The sequence below is a fragment of the Coregonus clupeaformis genome, unplaced genomic scaffold (assembly GCF_020615455.1).
Source record: "Coregonus clupeaformis isolate EN_2021a unplaced genomic scaffold, ASM2061545v1 scaf0091, whole genome shotgun sequence".
In the NCBI taxonomy this organism is placed as follows: Eukaryota; Metazoa; Chordata; class Actinopteri; order Salmoniformes; family Salmonidae; genus Coregonus; species Coregonus clupeaformis.
In genome coordinates, this window is record NW_025533546.1 from 561,360 (window position 1) to 580,099 (window position 18,740).

Consider the following 18,740-nt stretch of genomic DNA (forward strand, 5'->3'; position numbering starts at 1 on the left):
TATAGAGTAACTATCGAGGTTAGCTAGCCAGCTATATTCGTTCGCAGCGACGCCGTTTTTCAAACAAAGTCAACACCGCAGCCATTCTTAGCTAGCCAACACTAGCAGCTAGCAGTACTGTAGCAACTAAATACAATATCCTTTTAGCCAGCTACATTCGTTCGCAGCGACGCCGTTTTTCAAACAAAGTCAACACCGCAGCCATTGCTAGCTAGCCAACGCTACCAGCTGGCAGTACTATAGCAACTAAATACAATATAATTTTAGCCAGCTACATTCGTTCGCAGCGACGCCGTTTCTCAAACAAAGTCAACACAGCAGCCATTGCTAGCTAGCCAACGCTAGCAGTACTGTAGCAGCTAAATACATTATCTTTGTGCTAGCTAGCCAACGTTTAATTATTGCTGCGTTATGAAAGGAACTAGACACGGACACAAATTATCTGTTTAGCGTGTTAACACACTATTGGTAGTTTGTTGTAACCAAGTATTGGTGCTAAACCGTGTGTTATTGGATGCTAGCATGCTAGTTAGCTATGGCGTCATAGTTAGCTAGCTGAATAAAGTAAGTTGAGTCTATTCCTTGAAACATTGAACCGCTGTAGTTTACAACAATTCTAATTTCTAAAGTGGAAGTTGGGAGAGTTTTATTCGGGTGTTTCAGTGAAACAATTATAGTTTCTGAGGTGGAAGTTGGGAGAGTTATATTTGGGAGTTGTGGTGAGGGAGGCCTCGCTCTCTCCTTTCCCAGATGTTTAGTTCATTTCATTCCGATCTCCTCTGCATTATTGTAGCCATTTGCTACAGCCTGTCAACTATGCCTCTGCCTATCCCTGTTCTCTCCTCTCCGCACAGGCTACACAAACGCCTCACACCGCGTGGCTGCTGCCTCTCTAACCTGGTGGTCCCTGCACGCACCACACACCTGGAGTTCCAGGTCTCAGGCAGCCTCTGGAACTGCCGTTCTGCTGCCAACAAGGCTGACTTCATCCCAGCCTATGCTACCCTCCAGTCCCTCGACTTCCTGGCGCTGACGGAAACATGGATTACCACCGAAAACACTGCTACTCCTACTGCTCTCTCCTCGTCTGACCATGTGTTCTCGCATACCCCGAGAGCATCTGGTCAGAGGGGTGGTGGCACAGGAATCCTCATCTCTCCCAAGTGGACATTCTCAATTTTTCCCCTAACCCATCTGTCTATCTCCTCATTTGAATTCCATGCTGTCACAGTCACTAGCCCATTTAAGCTTAATATCCTTGTCATCTATCGCCCTCCAGGTTCCCTTGGAGAGTTCATCAATGAGCTTGACGCCTTGATAAGTTCCTTTCCTGAGGATGGCTCACCCCTCACAGTTTTGGGGGATTTCAACCTCCCTACGTCTACATTTGACTCATTTCTCTCTGCCTCCTTCTTTCCACTCCTCTCCTCTTTTGACCTCACCCTCTCACCGTCCCCCCCTACTCACAAGGCAGGCAATACGCTTTACCTCATCTTTACTAGATGCTGCTCTTCTACTAATCTCACTGCAACTCCCCTCCATGTCTCCGACCACTACTTTGTATCCTTGTCTCTCTCGCTCTCCTCCAACACTACTCACTCTGCCCCTACACAGATGGTAATGCGCCGCCGCAACCTTCGCTCTCTCTCTCCCACTACTCTCTCCTCTTCCATCCTATCATCTCTTCCCTCTGCTCAATCCTTCTCCCTCCAATCTCCTGATTCTGCCTCCTCAACCCTCCTCTCCTCCCTTTCTGCATCCTTTGACTCTCTGTGTCCCCTATCCTCCCGGCCGGCTCGGTCCTCCCCTCCAGCTCCGTGGCTTGATGACTCATTGCGAGCTCACAGAACAGAGCTCTGGGCAGCTGAGCGGAAATGGAAGAAAACTAGACTCCCTGCGGACCTGGCATCTTTTCACTCCCTCCTCTCTACATTTTCTTCATCTGTTTCTGCTGCTAAGGCCACTTTCTACCACTCTAAATTCCAAGCATCTGCCTCTAACCCTAGGAAGCTATTTGCCACATTCTCCTCCCTACTGAATACTCCCCCCCCCTCCTCCCTCTCTGTGGATGACTTCGTCAACCACTTTGAAAAGAAGGTTGACGACATCCGATCCTCGTTTGTTAAGTCTAATGACACTGCTGGTCCTGCTCACACTGCCCTACCCTATGCTTTGACTTCTTTCTCCCCTCTCTCTCCAGATAAAATCTTGCGACTTGTGACTACAGGCCGCCCAACAACCTGCCCGCTTGACCCCATCCCCTCCTCTCTTCTCCAGACCATCTCCGGTGACCTTCTCCCCTACCTCACCTCACTGATCAACTCATCCTTGACCGCTGGCTATGTCCCTTCCGTCTTCAAGAGAGCGAGAGTTGCACCCCTTCTCAAAAAACCAACACTTGATCCCTCTGATGTCAACAACTACAGACCAGTATCCCTTCTTTCTTTTCTTTCCAAAACTATTGAGCGTGCCGTCTTTAGCCAACTCTCTTGCTATCTCTCTCAGAATGACCTTCTTGATCCAAACCAGTCAGGTTTCAGGACTGGTCATTCAACTGAGACTGCTCTTCTCTGTGTCACGGAGGCTCTCCGCACTGCTAAAGCTAACTCTCTCTCCTCTGCTCTTGTCCTTCTAGACCTGTCTGCTGCCTTTGATACTGTGAACCATCAGATCCTCCTCTCCACCCTCTCCGAGCTGGGCATCTCCGGCGCGGCTCACTCTTGGATTGCGTTCTACCTGACCGGTCGCTCCTACCAGGTGGCGTGGCGAGAAGCTGTCTCCGCACCACGTGCTCTCACCACGGGTGTCCCCCAGGGCTCAGTTCTAGGCCCTCTCCTGTTCTCGCTATACACCAAGTCACTCGGCTCTGTCATATCCTCACATGGCCTCTCCTATCATTGCTACGCTGACGATACACAACTAATCTTCTCCTTTCCCCCTTCTGATAACCAGGTGGCGAATCGCATCTCTGCATGTCTGGCAGACATATCAGTATGGATGACGGATCACCACCTCAAGCTGAACCTTGGCAAGACGGAGCTGCTCTTCCTCCCGGGGAAGGACTGCCCGTTCCATGATCTCGCCATCACGGTTGACAACTCTGTTGTGTCCTCCTCCCAGAGTGCGAAGAGCCTTGGCGTGACCCTGGACAACACCCTGTCGTTCTCCGCTAACATCAAGGCGGTGACCCGATCCTGCAGGTTCATGCTCTACAACATTCGGAGAGTACGACCCTGCCTTACACAGGAAGCGGCACAGGTCCTAATCCAGGCACTTGTCATCTCCCGTCTGGATTACTGCAACTTGCTGTTGGCTGGGCTCCCTGCCTGTGCCATTAAACCCCTACAACTCATCCAGAATGCCGCAGCCCGTCTGGTGTTCAACCTTCCCAAGTTCTCTCACGTCACCCCGCTCCTCCGCACACTCCACTGGCTTCCAGTTGAAGCTCACATCTGTTACAAGTCCATGGTGCTTGCCTATGGAGCTGTGAGGGGAACGACACCTCCATACCTTCAGGCTCTGATCAGTCCCTACACCCAAACGAGGGCATTGCGTCCATCCACCTCTGGCCTGCTGGCTCCCCTTCCTCTGCGGAAGCGTAGTTCCCGCTCAGCCCAGTCAAAACTGTTCGCTGCTCTGGCACCCCAATGGTGGAACAAGCTCCCTCACGACGCCAGGACAGCGGAGTCACTCACCACCTTCCGGAGACATTTGAAACCCCACCTCTTTAAGGAATACCTGGGATAGGATAAAGTAATCCTTCTACCCCCCCCACTTAAAAAAAAAAAAAAGAAGAAAAAAAAAGAAAATTGTAAAGTGGTTATCCCACTGGCTATAGGGTGAATGCACCAATTTGTAAGTCGCTCTGGATAAGAGCGTCTGCTAAATGACGTAAATGTAAATGTACATGTAATCTAACTCCAGGTCTGCAGGGAGGGGCAGGCGTTGGGACAGGGGAAGGGAGTGCTACTCCTTGGAGGCATCTTCCTGGGGTTGGTGTTGGGACACTGCGTTTGGGTTAAGTCTGTTGAGGCGGTTGAAGATAATTTGGCAATACTGTCGTGCCTGCTTGGGTAGCTCGGACATGTCATGTTTTAGCTGGGTTAGCTCTTCTGGCAGGGCGAGCATGGACAGTTTAGGAGGGGTCAGGTTGTTGTTGCGTAGCAACTGGGTGAGACTGTCGAGGCACTGGCAGGCGTGGGGGATATGCATGAGCAGGCTCCTGATTGGAGCGCAACTGGAGGGCACTGGGCGGAGACACGGTCAGACAGCCAATCAGATCAATACAATCACGCAAAACAGGAAGTCATGATAAGATCGAAAATGTTAGAGTAGTAGTTAGTAGTAGTAGTTTTAATGTCTGATAATTGTGCTGTCATATACACTATATATACAAAAGTATGTGGACACCTCTTCAAATTAGTCGATTCGGATATTTCAGCCATACCCATTGCTGACAGGTGTATAAAATCGAGCACACAGGCATGCAATCTCCATAGACAAACATTGGCAGTAGAATGGCCTTACTGAATAGCTCAGTGACATTCAACGTGGCACCGTCATACAGTAGGATGCCATCTTTCCAACAAGTCAATTTGTCAAATTTCTGCCCTGCTAGAGCTGCCCCGGTCAACTGTAAGTGCTGTTATTGTGAAGTGGAAACGTCTAGGAGCAACAACGGCTCAGCCGCGAAGTGGTGGGCACCATAAGCTCACAGAACGGGACCGTTGAGTGCTGAAGCACGTAACGCGTAAAAATTGTCTGTCCTCGGTTGCAACACTCACTACCGAGTTCCAAACTGCCTCTGGAAGCAACGTCCGCACAAGATCTGTTAATCGGGAGCTTCATGAAATGGGTTTCCATGGCCGAGCAGCCGCACACAAGTCTAAGATCACCATGCGCAATGCCAAGCGTTGGCTGGAGTGGTGTAAAGCTCGCCGCCAATGGACTCTGCAGCAGTGGAAACACGTTCTCTGGAGTGATGAGTCAGACTTCACCATCTGGCAGTCCGACGGACTAATCTGGGTTTAGCGGATGCCAGGAGAACGCTACCTACCCCAATGCATAGTGCCAACTGTAAAGTTTGGTGGAGGAGGAATGATGGTTTTGGGTGTTTTTTCATGGTTCGGGCTAGGCCACTTAGTTCCAGTGAAGGGAAATGCTACAGCATATAATGACATAAAAGACGATTCTGTGCTTCCAAATTTGTGGCAACTGTTTGGGGAAGGCTCTTTCTTGTTTCAGCATGACAATGCCCCTGTGCACAAAGCGAGGTCCATACAGAAAGGATTTGTCGAGATCGGTGTGGAAGAACTTGACTGGCCTGCACAGAGCCCTGACCTCAACCCCATCCAACACCTTTGGGATGAATTAGAACGCAGACTGCAAGCCAGGCCTAATCGCCCAACATCAGTGCCCGACCTCACTAATGCTCTTGTGGCTGAATGGAAGCAAGTCCATGCAGCAATGTTCCAACATCTAGTGGAAAGCCTTCCCAGAAGAGTGGAGGCTGTTATAGCAGCAAAGGGGGGACCAACTCCATATTAATGCCCATGATTTTGGAATGAGATATTTTCGACGATGTCCACATACTTTTGGCAATTTAGTGTATATACGCTACTGTTAAGCATTGATGAATATCCTCATATTACATGGAACAGGAAGACTCACCTTCACACCCTCCTTTGTCGGCACCTTCCTCTTCCTGTAATGAGAGCAGTGAACATTTAAAAAAAACATTCTCCATAGTAATAACATTGGTAACACCCATGTAACTACAGTGTAATAACAATGATCCTGTTGGCTGTTAAAATGTTCCCTACCTGAGGGGCGGCAGTAGGCGGAGCCTTCTGGTCGTCTGGTTCTGGCTGTTCGGTCACTGCCGGGGCCTCTGTCACTGGGGGAGACTGTTTCTTTGGCGGCTCTGGCTCTGGTTCTGGTTCTGGTTCAGGGGAGGCCTCTCTGGGGGGAGACACCGCCTCTGCCTCAACCTCGGGCAACCCCTCGGCTGGACACACATCCACCAGGCACCTGGAGAGGGAGTGTGGTCCAATCAGTGCAGCTTTACTGTGTGAGATAGCCTATAGGAGTAGCGTTAAACACTGAGAGAACCTATCAACACAGTCTTAGTGCTGGAAGTGAAGCAGAGAAAATAATGATGACAAACACAAATCCACCTAGCTCTGGTCCAGGGCGTTAGAGCTGCTTGCTAGAAGGCTCAGTGTAACATAGGCATATGTACTCTGGGCTTACAGAGTAAGAAAATGCCTCACAATTGCAGATAATTAATTATCCACTGGTAAGAAAATAATTTATATCTGTCACTGAAACAGATACAGCCATAACTCACCAACAATTTAGACAGATTTTTCCCTATTAGACAACTCACTCAAAACCCATTGGAAAATCTCTCTGAAGATTGTTCTCTAAAGCCTATGTGGTCTCCTTCTACCGTGACTGTTTGCCTCTTAATTGTGGCAAATACAATGTAAAATACAGTGCGTGGTCTCACCCTTTCTGATAACCGGATTGGTTGATTTGGAGGAGAAATGTCTGAGCTTGATGTGAACTAATTTATATGACTGCCCTGATAATATTTGTCATTCGGGAGTGTGAGGATGGATACTGGGGAGAGGGATATACTTAGGTTTTGTCTTTGAATTGGCTTCTGTCTGTTTGACATTGGGTTAGATCTCAACTATGTTTATATGAATGAAGCAATTGTTTTATGTAGACATTTAAAAAAAGACAAAGGTAAACATATCCCAGACTAGTCATTCTTAGCCTCGCCGCCGGCCCTCCAATGAGAGTACAGTATCTGGCTCGCGAAACTAAGTCATTCTTAATGGTCTAAATTTGGTTTTAGAACCTACCTTTTCAGGTCCGCTCTGATTCAATGAGGAATTGGCGGCACAAGGCAATACAAGAGACATGTCAAACTGAATAAAATCTTGTCTCACCATTTCTATCAGCTCTCAAGCTCGGCACAAAGCACTGTTGTTAGGCCTATGGACTGTTGCTTTAGCATGCTATAGTCTCCAAAGACTGATCAGCAGATAGCGCTAAAGCTGCTTAGTTAATTCATTGCTCAACCTCCAAGTGATAGCTGTAACAGTGTAAACAATGTTGTACAGTGCCTTCAGAAAGTATTCACACCCCTTGACTTTTTCCACATTTTGTTGTGTTACAGCCTGAAATTAAAATGAGCTTTTGTGTCACTGGCCTGAACACAATACCCCATAATGTCAAAGTGGAATTATGTTTTTAGAAAGTTTTACAAATTAATAAAAAATGAAAAGCTGAAATGTCTTGTGGCAATAAGTATTTAACCTCTTTGTTATGGCAAGCCTAATTAAGTTCAGGAGTAAAACATTTATACTAAGCTAACATATGTTATAGATTTGGAATCTTAGGACCCCTTTAGGTATATATACAGTGGGGGAAAAAAGTATTTAGTCAGCCACCAATTGTGCAAGTTCTCCCACTTAAAAAGATGAGAGAGGCCTGTAATTTTCATCATAGGTGCACATCAACTATGACAGACAAATTGAGAAAAAAAATCCAGAAAATCACATTGTGGGATTTTTAATTAATTTATTTGCAAATTATGGTGGAAAATAAGTATTTGGACACCTACAAACAAGCAAGATTTCTGGCTCTCACAGACCTGTAACTTCTTCTTTAAGAGGCTCCTCTGTCCTCCACTCATTACCTGTATTAATGGCACCTGTTTGAACTTGTTATCAGTATAAAAGACACCTGTCCACAACCTCAAACAGTCACACTCCAAACTCCACTATGGCCAAGACCAAAGAGCTGTCAAAGGACACCAGAAACAAAATTGTAGACCTGCACCAGGCTGGGAAGACTGAATCTGCAATAGGTAAGCAGCTTGGTTTGAAGAAATCAACTGTGGGAGCAATTATTAGGAAATGGAAGACATACAAGACCACTGATAATCTCCCTCGATCTGGGGCTCCACGCAAGATCTCACCCCGTGGGGTCAAAATGATCACAAGAACGGTGAGCAAAAATCCCAGAACCACACAGGGAGACCTAGTGAATGACCTGCAGAGAGCTGGGACCAAAGTAACAAAGCCTACCATCAGTAACACACTACGCCGCCAGGGACTCAAATCCTGCAGTGCGAGACGTGTCCCCCTGCTTAAGCCAGTACATGTCCAGGCCCATCTGAAGTTTGCTAGAGTGCATTTGGATGATCCAGAAGAGGATTGGGAGAATGTCATATGGTCAGATGAAACCAAAATAGAACTTTTTGGTAAAAACTCAACTCGTCGTGTTTGGAGGACAAAGAATGCTGAGTTGCATCCAAAGAACACATTTACATTACATTTTAGTCATTTAGCAGACGCTCTTATCCAGAGCGACTTACAGTTAGTGAATACATATATATTTTTTTTTTATACTTGCCCCCCGTGGGAATCGAACCCACAACCCTGGCGTTGCAAACGCCATGCTCTATCAACTGAGCTACATCCCTGCCGGCCATTCCCTCCCCTACCCTGGACGACGCTGGGCCAATTGTGCGCCGCCCCATGGGTCTCCCGGTCGCGGCCGGCTGCGACAGAGCCTGGATTCGAACCAGGATCTCTAGTGGCACAGTTTGCACTGCGATGCAGTGCCTTAGACCACTGCGCCACTCAGGAACACCATACCTACTGTGAAGCATGGGGGTGGAAACATCATGCTTTGGGGCTGTTTTTCTGCAAAGGGACCAGGACGACTGATCCGTGTAAAGGAAAGAATGAATGGGGCCATGTATCGTGAGATTTTGAGTGAAAACCTCCTTCCATCAGCAAGGGCATTGAAGATGAAACGTGGCTGGGTCTTTCAGCATGACAATGATCCCAAACACACCGCCCGGGCAACGAAGGATTGGCTTCGTAAGAAGCATTTCAAGATCCTGGAGTGGCCTAGCCAGTCTCCAGATCTCAACCCCATAGAAAATCTTTGGAGGGAGTTGAAAGTCTTTGTTGCCCAGCGACAGCCCCAAAACATCACTGCTCTAGAGGAGATCTGCATGGAGGAATCGGCCAAAATACCAGCAACAGTGTGTGAAAACCTTGTGAAGACTTACAGAAAACGTTTGACCTGTGTCATTGCCAACAAAGGGTATATAACAAAGTATTGAGAAACTTTTGTTATTGACCAAATACTTATTTTCCACCATAATTTGCAGATACATTCATAAAAAATCCTACAATGTGATTTTCCTCATTTTGTCTGTCATAGTTGACGTGTACCTATGATGAAAATTACAGGCCTCTCTCATCTTTTTAAGTGGGAGAACTTGCACAATTGGTGGCTGACTAAATACTTTTTTTCCCCACTGTATATATATATATATAGTACCAGTCAAAAGTTTGGACACACCTACTCATTCATGGGTTTTTCTTTATTTTTTGTATTTGTTACATTGTAGAATAATAGTGACAACATCACAACTATGAAATAACTCATATGGAATCATGTAGTAACCCCAAAGGTTTTCAACAGGACAATGACCCAAAATACACCTCCAGGCTGTGTAAGGGCTATTTGACCAAACAGGAGAGTGATGGAGTGCTGCGTCAGATGAGCTGGCCTCCACAATCACCCGACCTCAACCCAATTGAGATGGTTTGGGATGAGTTGGACCGCAGAGTGAAGGAAAAGCAGCCAACAAGTGCTCAGCATATGTGGGAACTCCTTCAAGACTGTTGGAAAAGTATTCCAGGTGACTAACTCATGAAGCTAGTTGAGAGAATGCAAAGTGCAAAGCTGTCACCAAGGCAAAGGGTGGCTACTTTGAAGAATCTCAAATATAAAATACATTTTGATTTTTTTAACACGTTTCTGGTTGCTACATGATTCCATATGTGCTATTTCATAGTTTTGATGTCTTCACTATTATTCTACAATGTAGAAAACAGTAAAAATAAAGAAAAACCCTGGAATGAGTAGGTGTCCAAACTTTTGACTGGTACTGTATATACATATTTTTTTTACAAATTGTTTGATAAAATATTGAATTACGCCTTTACTACTATAGCCCATAGAAACACATTGAAAAACACATTCATAAATGGCAAAAAATACAGTTTGTCACGCCCTGGCTCTGGGACTCTGTTATGTTGAGCCAGGGTGTGTGGTTTCTATGTGTTTTGTGTGCTAGGGGGATTATCTAGTTCATTTGTTTCTATGTTGGCCGGTGTGGTTCTCAATCAGAGGCAACGTGTATCAGCTGATGCTTGTTGTCTCTGATTGGGTACCATACTTAGGCAGCCTGTTTTCCACAGTGTGTTGTGGGATCTTGTTCCGTGTTTGGTTAGTGTCTTTTGCCAAGGACGTCACGTATCGTTTTGTTGTTTTGTTCGTGTGATCATTAAAAATAAAAGTATGTTCGCATTCCACGCTGCGCCTTGGTCCTCTCTGTTCGACGATCGTGACAGAAGATCCCACCATAACTGGACCAAGCAGCGTGTCCAGGAGTCAACGCCAGAGAGGGCTCTAAAGGATATCAACCTCGACTGGGTCAAGCCGCAGGAGGAGGAGAGAGGCTGGACTTGGGAGCAGAGGAGCGAGAGTCTGGCGAGAACCATGGAGGCCTGGCCCACGGGGAGGAGAGACGCCCAGAACATTTTTAGGGGGGGGCTCACGCCGTGGACGACGGGGCAGCAGGAGGCCGGGATAGAGTGGTTCAGCGGGTTGGCAAAGGAGGCCGCCAGGTTACGGGAGTCACTGGTCACCAGGGGGAAGGAGAATGTAGAGGCACGGCGAGAGGTACTGGGGTGTGTTGCCAGTCCGGTCCGGCACGTTCCTGATCCCCGCGTAGGGCCAGTGGTGTGTGTCCCCAGTATGGTCCGGCTTGTTCCTGTCCCTCGCACCGAGCCTGTGGTGCGCGTCGCCAGCCCGGTCCGGCATGTTCCTGCCCCTCGCACCAAGCCAGTGGTGCGCCTCGTCAGCCCGGTTCGGCCCGTCCCTGCTCCCCGCACCAAGCCTGTGGTGCGCGTCGTCAGCCCGGTCCGGCCTGTTCCTGCTCCCCGCACCAAGCCAGTGGTGCGCTTCGTCAGCCCGGTTCGGCCCGTCCCTGCTCCCCGCACCAAGCCAATGGTGCGCGTCGTCAGCCCGGTCCGGCCTGTTCCTGCTCCCCGCACCAAGCCAGTGGTGCGCCTCGTCAGCCCGGTTCGGCCCGTCCCTGCTCCCCGCACCAAGCCAATGGTTCGCGTCGTCAGCCCGGTCCGGCCCGTCCCTGCTCCCCGCACCAAGCCTGTGTTGCGCGTCGTCAGTCCGGCACAGCCCGTGCCTGTTCCACCGGTGCCTGGTCCGGCACTGGTCAGCTGCTCCACTCCGGAGCTAGAGCAATCCGCTCCACCAGTGTTCAGTCCAGCTCCGGCCAGCAGGGCCAGACCGGACCAGGGGCGCTTTGGGGGGTTTGTTGGAGGGTGGGGTCAAGCCCGGAGCCGGAACCGCCTCCGAGGAGGAATGCCCACCCGGCCCTCCCCTGTTCGGTTTATGTTTGGCGCGGTCGCAGTCCGCGCCTTTGGGGGGGGTACTGTCACGCCCTGGCTCTGGGACTCTGTTATGTTGAGCCAGGGTGTGTGGTTTCTATGTGTTTTGGGTGCTAGGGGGATTATCTAGTTCATTTGTTTCTATGTTGGCCGGTGTGGTTCTCAATCAGAGGCAACGTGTATCAGCTGTTGCTTGTTGTCTCTGATTGGGTACCATACTTAGGCAGCCTGTTTTCCACAGTGTGTTGTGGGATCTTGTTCCGTGTTTGGTTAGTGTCTTTTGCCAAGGACGTCACGTATCGTTTTGTTGTTTTGTTCGTGTGATCATTAAAAATAAAAGTATGTTCGCATTCCACGCTGCGCCTTGGTCCTCTCTGTTCGACGATCGTGACACAGTTAAAATGTTTTATCATAAGGGATAAGGTTTTGAAGTGTCTGTCCTGTATCTAGGAGATATAAGAAAGCTCAGGAAATATTTAAGTTTTTTTGGATACATATTTAACAGCTTATAACTACCTCCATACTTCCATTCATTTGTATGGGTTACCTTCAGACGAGTCCCGAGATACTTGCGGGCGTCGTAGAGCAAAACGGAGCATCGTGTTCGTGAGAGTTTCCCCTTTCCACAGTGGGTCATATTAGTTTGTTGCCCAAACGGTTCGGACTCTACAGACAGAAGTTGCCACATCAGCGTTACCGACTTCAGATGTGTCCCATGGGGCTTATGGGGGCTGTAGAGCAAAATGGAGAACACCATCGTGTTCGTGAGAGTCTGATCTTTCCATAGAATGTTAGTAGGACGCTACAGACGTTTGTTTTCGTGAGAAGACCTATTTTCGGGATGTCTCCTGGTCTGACAAACAGTGCTGCAGCTCTGCCACTTTCCACTGCAGATGCGGAAGGGCAACATAGGCAGATTTCTGTAGATTCAACTGACGGATTTTGATGGGGATTTTTTTATTATTGTAAGAAAGCCTGTCCCTTTAAGAACTCACTGATGACATGACAGCTATCACAAGCTGGCAGAGTGTTTTAGTTCATTACCAAGTGCAGCTCGACCACCTACTGCTGTGAACACAAATCTCAGTTTTGGACATTATTTCCTTTCTGACCAATTTATTCATCACTGTGTGTGAATACCAAAACTGTAAGTAAGGTATACGTTTTCCCCCTGTTTTACTGACGAAGTTGTCAATAGTTTAAGAATATTTTCGTCATTATTACAGCTTTATGTGTCTCGTTTTTTATAATAGCTGTCTAACATTGTTAGCTACATTTTTGCTTGTCATTGTTAGCTGGTTAGTCTGATGTTGCTAGCTACTTGTATTTTCGTTTCAGTCATTGGATTATTATAACAGATGAGAGCTGTATATCTTCTTTTGTTATTGCTAAATGAATGTGCATTTTCTTAGTATTGATGCCATTGTATTCATGTTTATTATTTCCAGACCACATCTTGTATGGATAAATGGACAGTTAATTGGATAATCGAACCTGAGTGACATGGCACAGAATTGCAAACATTGTTAATCTCCAATCAACATTAAAGAACCCTAAACTGAGAAACTGTCTCTCTCACCTTCTCTCTAATAGGTGTACAATCTCCATAACTTAACCTACTCAATCAGTGTATACATTCCAGAGGCATCACCCGCTAATTCAATTATGTTCATTAGATTGATGCAAGTCACATAACTTGCATGGACTCACTCTGTGAGCAATTATAGGGTTTAACATGATTTTTGAATGACTATACATCTCTGTACCCCACACATACAATTATCTGTAAGGTCCCTCAGTCGAGCAGTGAATTTCAAACACAGATTAAACCACAAAGACCAGGGAGGTTTTCCAAAGCCTCACAAAGAAGGGCACCTATTGGTAGTTGGGTAAAAAATAATAATAGCAGACATTGAATATCCCTTTGAACATGGTGAAGTCATTAATTACACTTTGGATGGTGTATCAATACACCCAGTCACTACAAAGATACAGGCGTCCTTCCTAACTTAGTTGCCGGGAGGAAGTATACCGCTCAGGGATTTCACCATGCGGTCAATGGTGACTTTAAAACAGTTACAGAGTTGAATGGCTATGATAGGAGAGAACTGAGGATGGAACAACAACATTGTAGTTACTCCACAATACTAAGCTAAATGGCAGAGTAAAATGAAGGAAGCCTGTACAGAATAAAACACATCACTGAGTACCACTATTCATATTTTCAAGCATGGTGGTGGCTGCATAATGTTATGGGTATGCTTGTCATCGGCAAGGACTAGGGAGAAACAGAATAGAGCTAAGCACAGGCACAATCCTAGAGGGAAACCATGTTCAGTCTGCTTTCCACCAGACACTGGGAGATAAATTCACCTTTCAGCAGCACAATAAACTAAAACACAAGCCCAAATATACACTGGAGTTGCTTACCAAGATGACATTGAATGTTCCTGAGTGGCCTAGCTATGGTTTTGACTTAAAATCGGCTTGAAAATCTATTGCAAGACTTGAAAATGGCTGTCTAGCAATGATCAACAACCAACTTGACAGACCTTGAAGAATTAAAAAAATAAGAATGTGCAAATATTGTACAATCCAGGTGTGCAAAGCTAGAGAGACTTACCCAGAAAGACTCACAGCTGTAATAACTACCAAAGGTGATTCTAACATGTATTGACTCAGGGGTGTGAATACTTAAGTAAATTAGATATTTCTGTACTTAATTAGCAATTTAATGTGCAAAAATTCTAAAAACATGTTTTCACTTAGTCATTATGGGGTATTGTGTGTATTTTTATTGTGAAACAAACAAGAAATAAGACAAAAAAACAGAACCTGGGTGTGCATAACTATTCACCCCCCCAAAGTCAATACTTTGTAGAGCCACCTTTTGCAGCAATTACAGCTGCAAGTCTCTTGGGGTATGTCTATATAAGCTTGGCACATCTAGCCACTGGGATTTTTGCCCATTCTTCAAGGCAAAACTGCTCCAGCTCCTTCAAGTTGGATGGGTTCCGCTGGTGTACAGCAATCTTTAGGTCATACAACAGATTCTCAATTGGATTGAGGTCTGGGCTTTGACTCGGCCATTCCAAGACATTTAAATGTTTCACTCGGCTGTTGCTTTAGCAGTATACTTAGGGTCACTGTCCTGCTGGAAGGTGAACCTCCGTCCCAGTCTCAAATCTCTGGAAGACTGAAACAGGTTTCCTTCAAGAATTTCCCTGTATTTAGCGCCATCCATCATTCCTTCAATTCTGACTAGTTTCCCAGTCTCTGCCGATGAAAAACATCCCCACGGCATGATGCTGCCACCACCATACTTCACTGTGGGGATGGTGTTCTCTGGGTGATGAGAGGTGTTGGGTTTGCGCCAGACACAGCGTTTTCCTTGATGGCCAAAAAGCTCAATTTTAGTCTCATCTGACCAGAGTACCTTCTTCCATATGTTTGGGGAGTCTCCCACGTGACTTTTGGCAAACACCAAACGTGTTTACTTATTTTTTCTTTAAGCAATGGATTTTTTCTGGCCACTCTTCCGTAAAGCCCAGCTCTGTGGAGTGTACGGCTTAAAGTGGTCCTATGGACAGATACTCCAATCTCCGCTGTGGAACTTTGCAGCTCCTTCAGGGTTATCTTTGGTCTCTTTGTTGCCTCTCTGATTAATGCCCTCCTTGGCAGGTTTGTTGTGGTGCCATATTCTTTCAATTTTTTAATAATTATATAATATAATAATATGCCATTTAGCAGACGCTTTTATCCAAAGCGACTTACAGTCATGCGTGCATACATTTTTTGTGTATGGGTGGTCCCGGGGATCGAACCCACTATCTTGGCGTTCCGTGGGATGTTCAAAGTTTCTGATATTTTTTTATAACCCAACCCTGATCTGTACTTCTCCACAACTTTGTCCCTGACCTGTTTGGAGAGCTCCTTGGTCTTCATGGTGCCGCTTGCTTGGTGGTGCCCCTTGCTTAGTGGTGTTGCAGACTCTGGGGCCTTTCAGAACAGGTGTATATATACTGAGATCATGTGACACTTAGACTGCACACAGGTGGACTTTATTTAACGAATTATGTGACCTCTGAAGGTAATTGGTTGCACAAGATCTTATTTAGGGGCTTCATAGCAAAGGGGGTGAATACATATGCATGCACCACTTTTCCGTTATTAATTTTTCATAATTTTTTGAAACAAGTTATTTTTTTCATTTTACTTCACCAATTTGGACTATTTTGTGCATGTCCATTACATGAAATCCAAATATAAATCAATTTAAATTACAGGTTGTAATGCAACAAAAATTGGAAAAACGCCAAGGGGGACAAATACTTTTGCAAGGCACTGTACCATGACTGGGGATGAACATTACTTCTGAACACTCAAAATAGTACTTAAACTCCACAGAATAAATAAAACACTCTTTGGCCTTTGGGTTCAGTAAAAGCCAAAAAGCTGAGCGCATATGGGGACAGCAAACCTTTTAGCCGCATGGGAATGCCATGAGGCGTGAATAGCCTTGGTGTAAAAATCTAAGCAGGATTAAGCCTCTACCTGCTAATGATTTGGCTTACTCAGTGATCTTATTCTCCACTTTAGGCTCCACAGATTTAGCTTTGTTGTCTTCAGATATCTCAATGTCTTCAGCGACTACAATATCCATTAGAGTATTGTCTTCAATGCTCAGAATTTTCTCAATGACAGTAACCTCTATGACTTTATTTTTCTCAGGACTTCTATTCTCCATGCTCTCGTCGCTCTCGTGAAGCAGCTTCAACCTGGACAATTTGACCATGAGAAGGTTAGGAATTAAACATTCAAACTCTATCACTTAGCAACTCTATCAGCACTCAAGCTGGGGAGAAAGCGCTGCATGGAATGTTGGCTTTGAATCCATGCAGTTCAGAGTTAATTGCAGTAAGTACTGAAGCTGCCCAATAATATGTAACCAATTAATAATCTGTTAACAATATGTGTTACCATAAATCTTAACTTTGTTCAGCTTTACAAGTTTGTGCCCAAGCACTGTCCATATATACACTGAACAAAAATATAAACGCAACATGTAAAGTGTTGGTCCCATGTTTCATGAGCTGAAATAAAAGATCCCAGAAATGTTCGATTCGCACAAAAAGCGTATTTCTTTCAAATGTTTTGCACAAATTTGTTTACATCCCTGTTAGTGAGCATTTCTCATTTGCCAAGATAATCCATCCACCTGACAGGCATGGCATATCAAGAAGCTGATTAAACAGCATGATCATTACACAGGTGCACCTTGTGCTGGGGACAATAAAAGGCCACTCTCAAATGTGCAGTTTTGTCACACAACACAATGCCACAGATGTCTCAAGTTTTGAGGGAGCGTGCAATTGGCATGCAGACTGCAGGAATGTCCAACATAGCTGTTTCCAGAGATTTGAAAGTTAGTTTCTCTACCATAAGCCGCCTCCAACGTCGTTTTAGAGAATTTGGCAGTACATCCAACCGGCCTCACAACCGCAGGCCACGTGTAACAACGCCAGCCCAGGACCTCCACATCCGGCTTCTTCACCTGCAGGATCGTCTGAGGAGGGGGAGGGGGGTGCTGAGGAGTATTTCTGTCTGTAATAAAGCCCTTTTGTGGGGAAAAACTCATTCTGATTGGCTGGACTTGTCTCCCCCCTGGCTCCCAAGTGGGTGGGCCTATGCCCTTCCAGGCCCACCCATGGCTTCGCCCCTGCCCAGTCAAGTGAAATCTATAGTTTACTACCTAATTTATTTATTTCAATTGACTGATTTCCTTCAATGAACTGTAACTCAGTAAAATCTTTGAAATTGTTGCATGTTGCATTTATATTTTTGTTCAGTATAGATGACGCTGAGTTTTTTGTTTTCATGGTCCTTCAAGCCAGATAGGTAAAATTACATTTTTCTACAGGTCATGTACCAGTTGTCCCATTCATGCTCCATAAAGCAAGTTTAAAAGATTACACCAACCCCTTTATCCTCGTAGTTTAAGAGGAAAAAACAAGTTACCCCAACATCCAGACCTTCAACTTGTTATGTAAAAGGCGCAAAGCTGTACATCTGTGACATTAGGTGCCATGAGGAATGAGTAGCCTAGTTTATGTGGCATTAAAGCACAACTTCTCAGCACAGGAAGCACATTCCAAAGCGGGAATAAGCCTCTATCTGGTAATGATTCAGCTTACTCAGTGATCTTATTGTCCTCTGTAAGCTCCAAAGCGTCAATGTAGTCCTCAGCGAAAATATTGTCCTCAGCAACTTTTATGTCTTGGTTGACCGTTTTCTCCTCTAATATTTTATTCTCTTCAGTGATTATAATAATGACTGAAACTTCTACTATCTTATTCTTCTCAGGACTTCTTTTCTCCTGAGATATCTTATTCTCTACAGTTACTATATTCTCCCCTGCAACTTTTCTGGCTTCATTGACTGTTATCTTATTGGATATTTCCTGCATAGTATTCTGTTCATTAATCTGAATTTTCTCAATGACTGTCACCTCTTCTGTTATTTTATTCTCTTTAGATATCTTATGATCCTGTGTGGTCGTAATGTCTTCAACAATGTTAATTTCCTCAATGACGGTAATCTCGTCTGTAACCTCTGGAATCTTATTTTCCTCAGAACTTTTATTTTCCTCTGCTACTTTTGTCTCCACAGATATCATCTCTCCAACCACTATATTCCTATAAGAAGATTTTTTGTCCTTATTTACATGCGTTTCCTCAGGTATCTTGATATCTGTTGTTAGGATGCTCTCTTCAATCTTAATTTTCTCAACGGCAGTAACCTTTGTTATCTTATTCTTGTCAGGACTTTTATTTTCCTCTGTGACTTCTTTCTCCTCTGACATCTTATTTTCCTGTATAGTTGGACTTTCTCCAGTACTCTGAATTATTTCCTCAATGACCTCAATAACCTCATCTGTAACCTCTGTTATTTTATTATTGTCAGGACTTTTATTTTCCTCTGTTACTTTAGTCTCAGATATCTCCTCTCCACTGACTATATTCTCCACTGTTGTTGTATTCTGATCGTATTCTTCTATGACTGTAACCTCTATTACTTTAGTCTCTTTAGAGACCATAATATTCTCCTCAGCGGCAACATTTTTGTCTTCATTTATATTTTTCTTCTCAGATATCTCATTATCTTGTGTAATGGTGTTCTCTTCAACAATCTTAATTTTCTCAACAACGGTAACCTCTGTTAGTTTGTCCT

General features: G+C 45.3%; 1 protein-coding gene across 1 annotated transcript in view; it reads right to left on the minus strand.

The window, feature by feature from the left end:
* LOC121579086 (cyclic nucleotide-gated cation channel beta-1-like) overlaps window positions 1–18,740 on the minus strand; it is a 98,838-nt gene that overhangs the window by 14,763 nt on the left and 65,335 nt on the right. Inside the window, exons 21-22 of the mRNA XM_041893367.2 lie at window positions 5,823–6,030; window positions 5,671–5,704 (exon numbers count right to left, since the gene is read on the minus strand). Of these exons, the coding sequence (XP_041749301.1) occupies window positions 5,671–5,704; window positions 5,823–6,030 (242 nt within the window). The remainder of the gene's footprint in view (window positions 1–5,670; window positions 5,705–5,822; window positions 6,031–18,740) is intronic.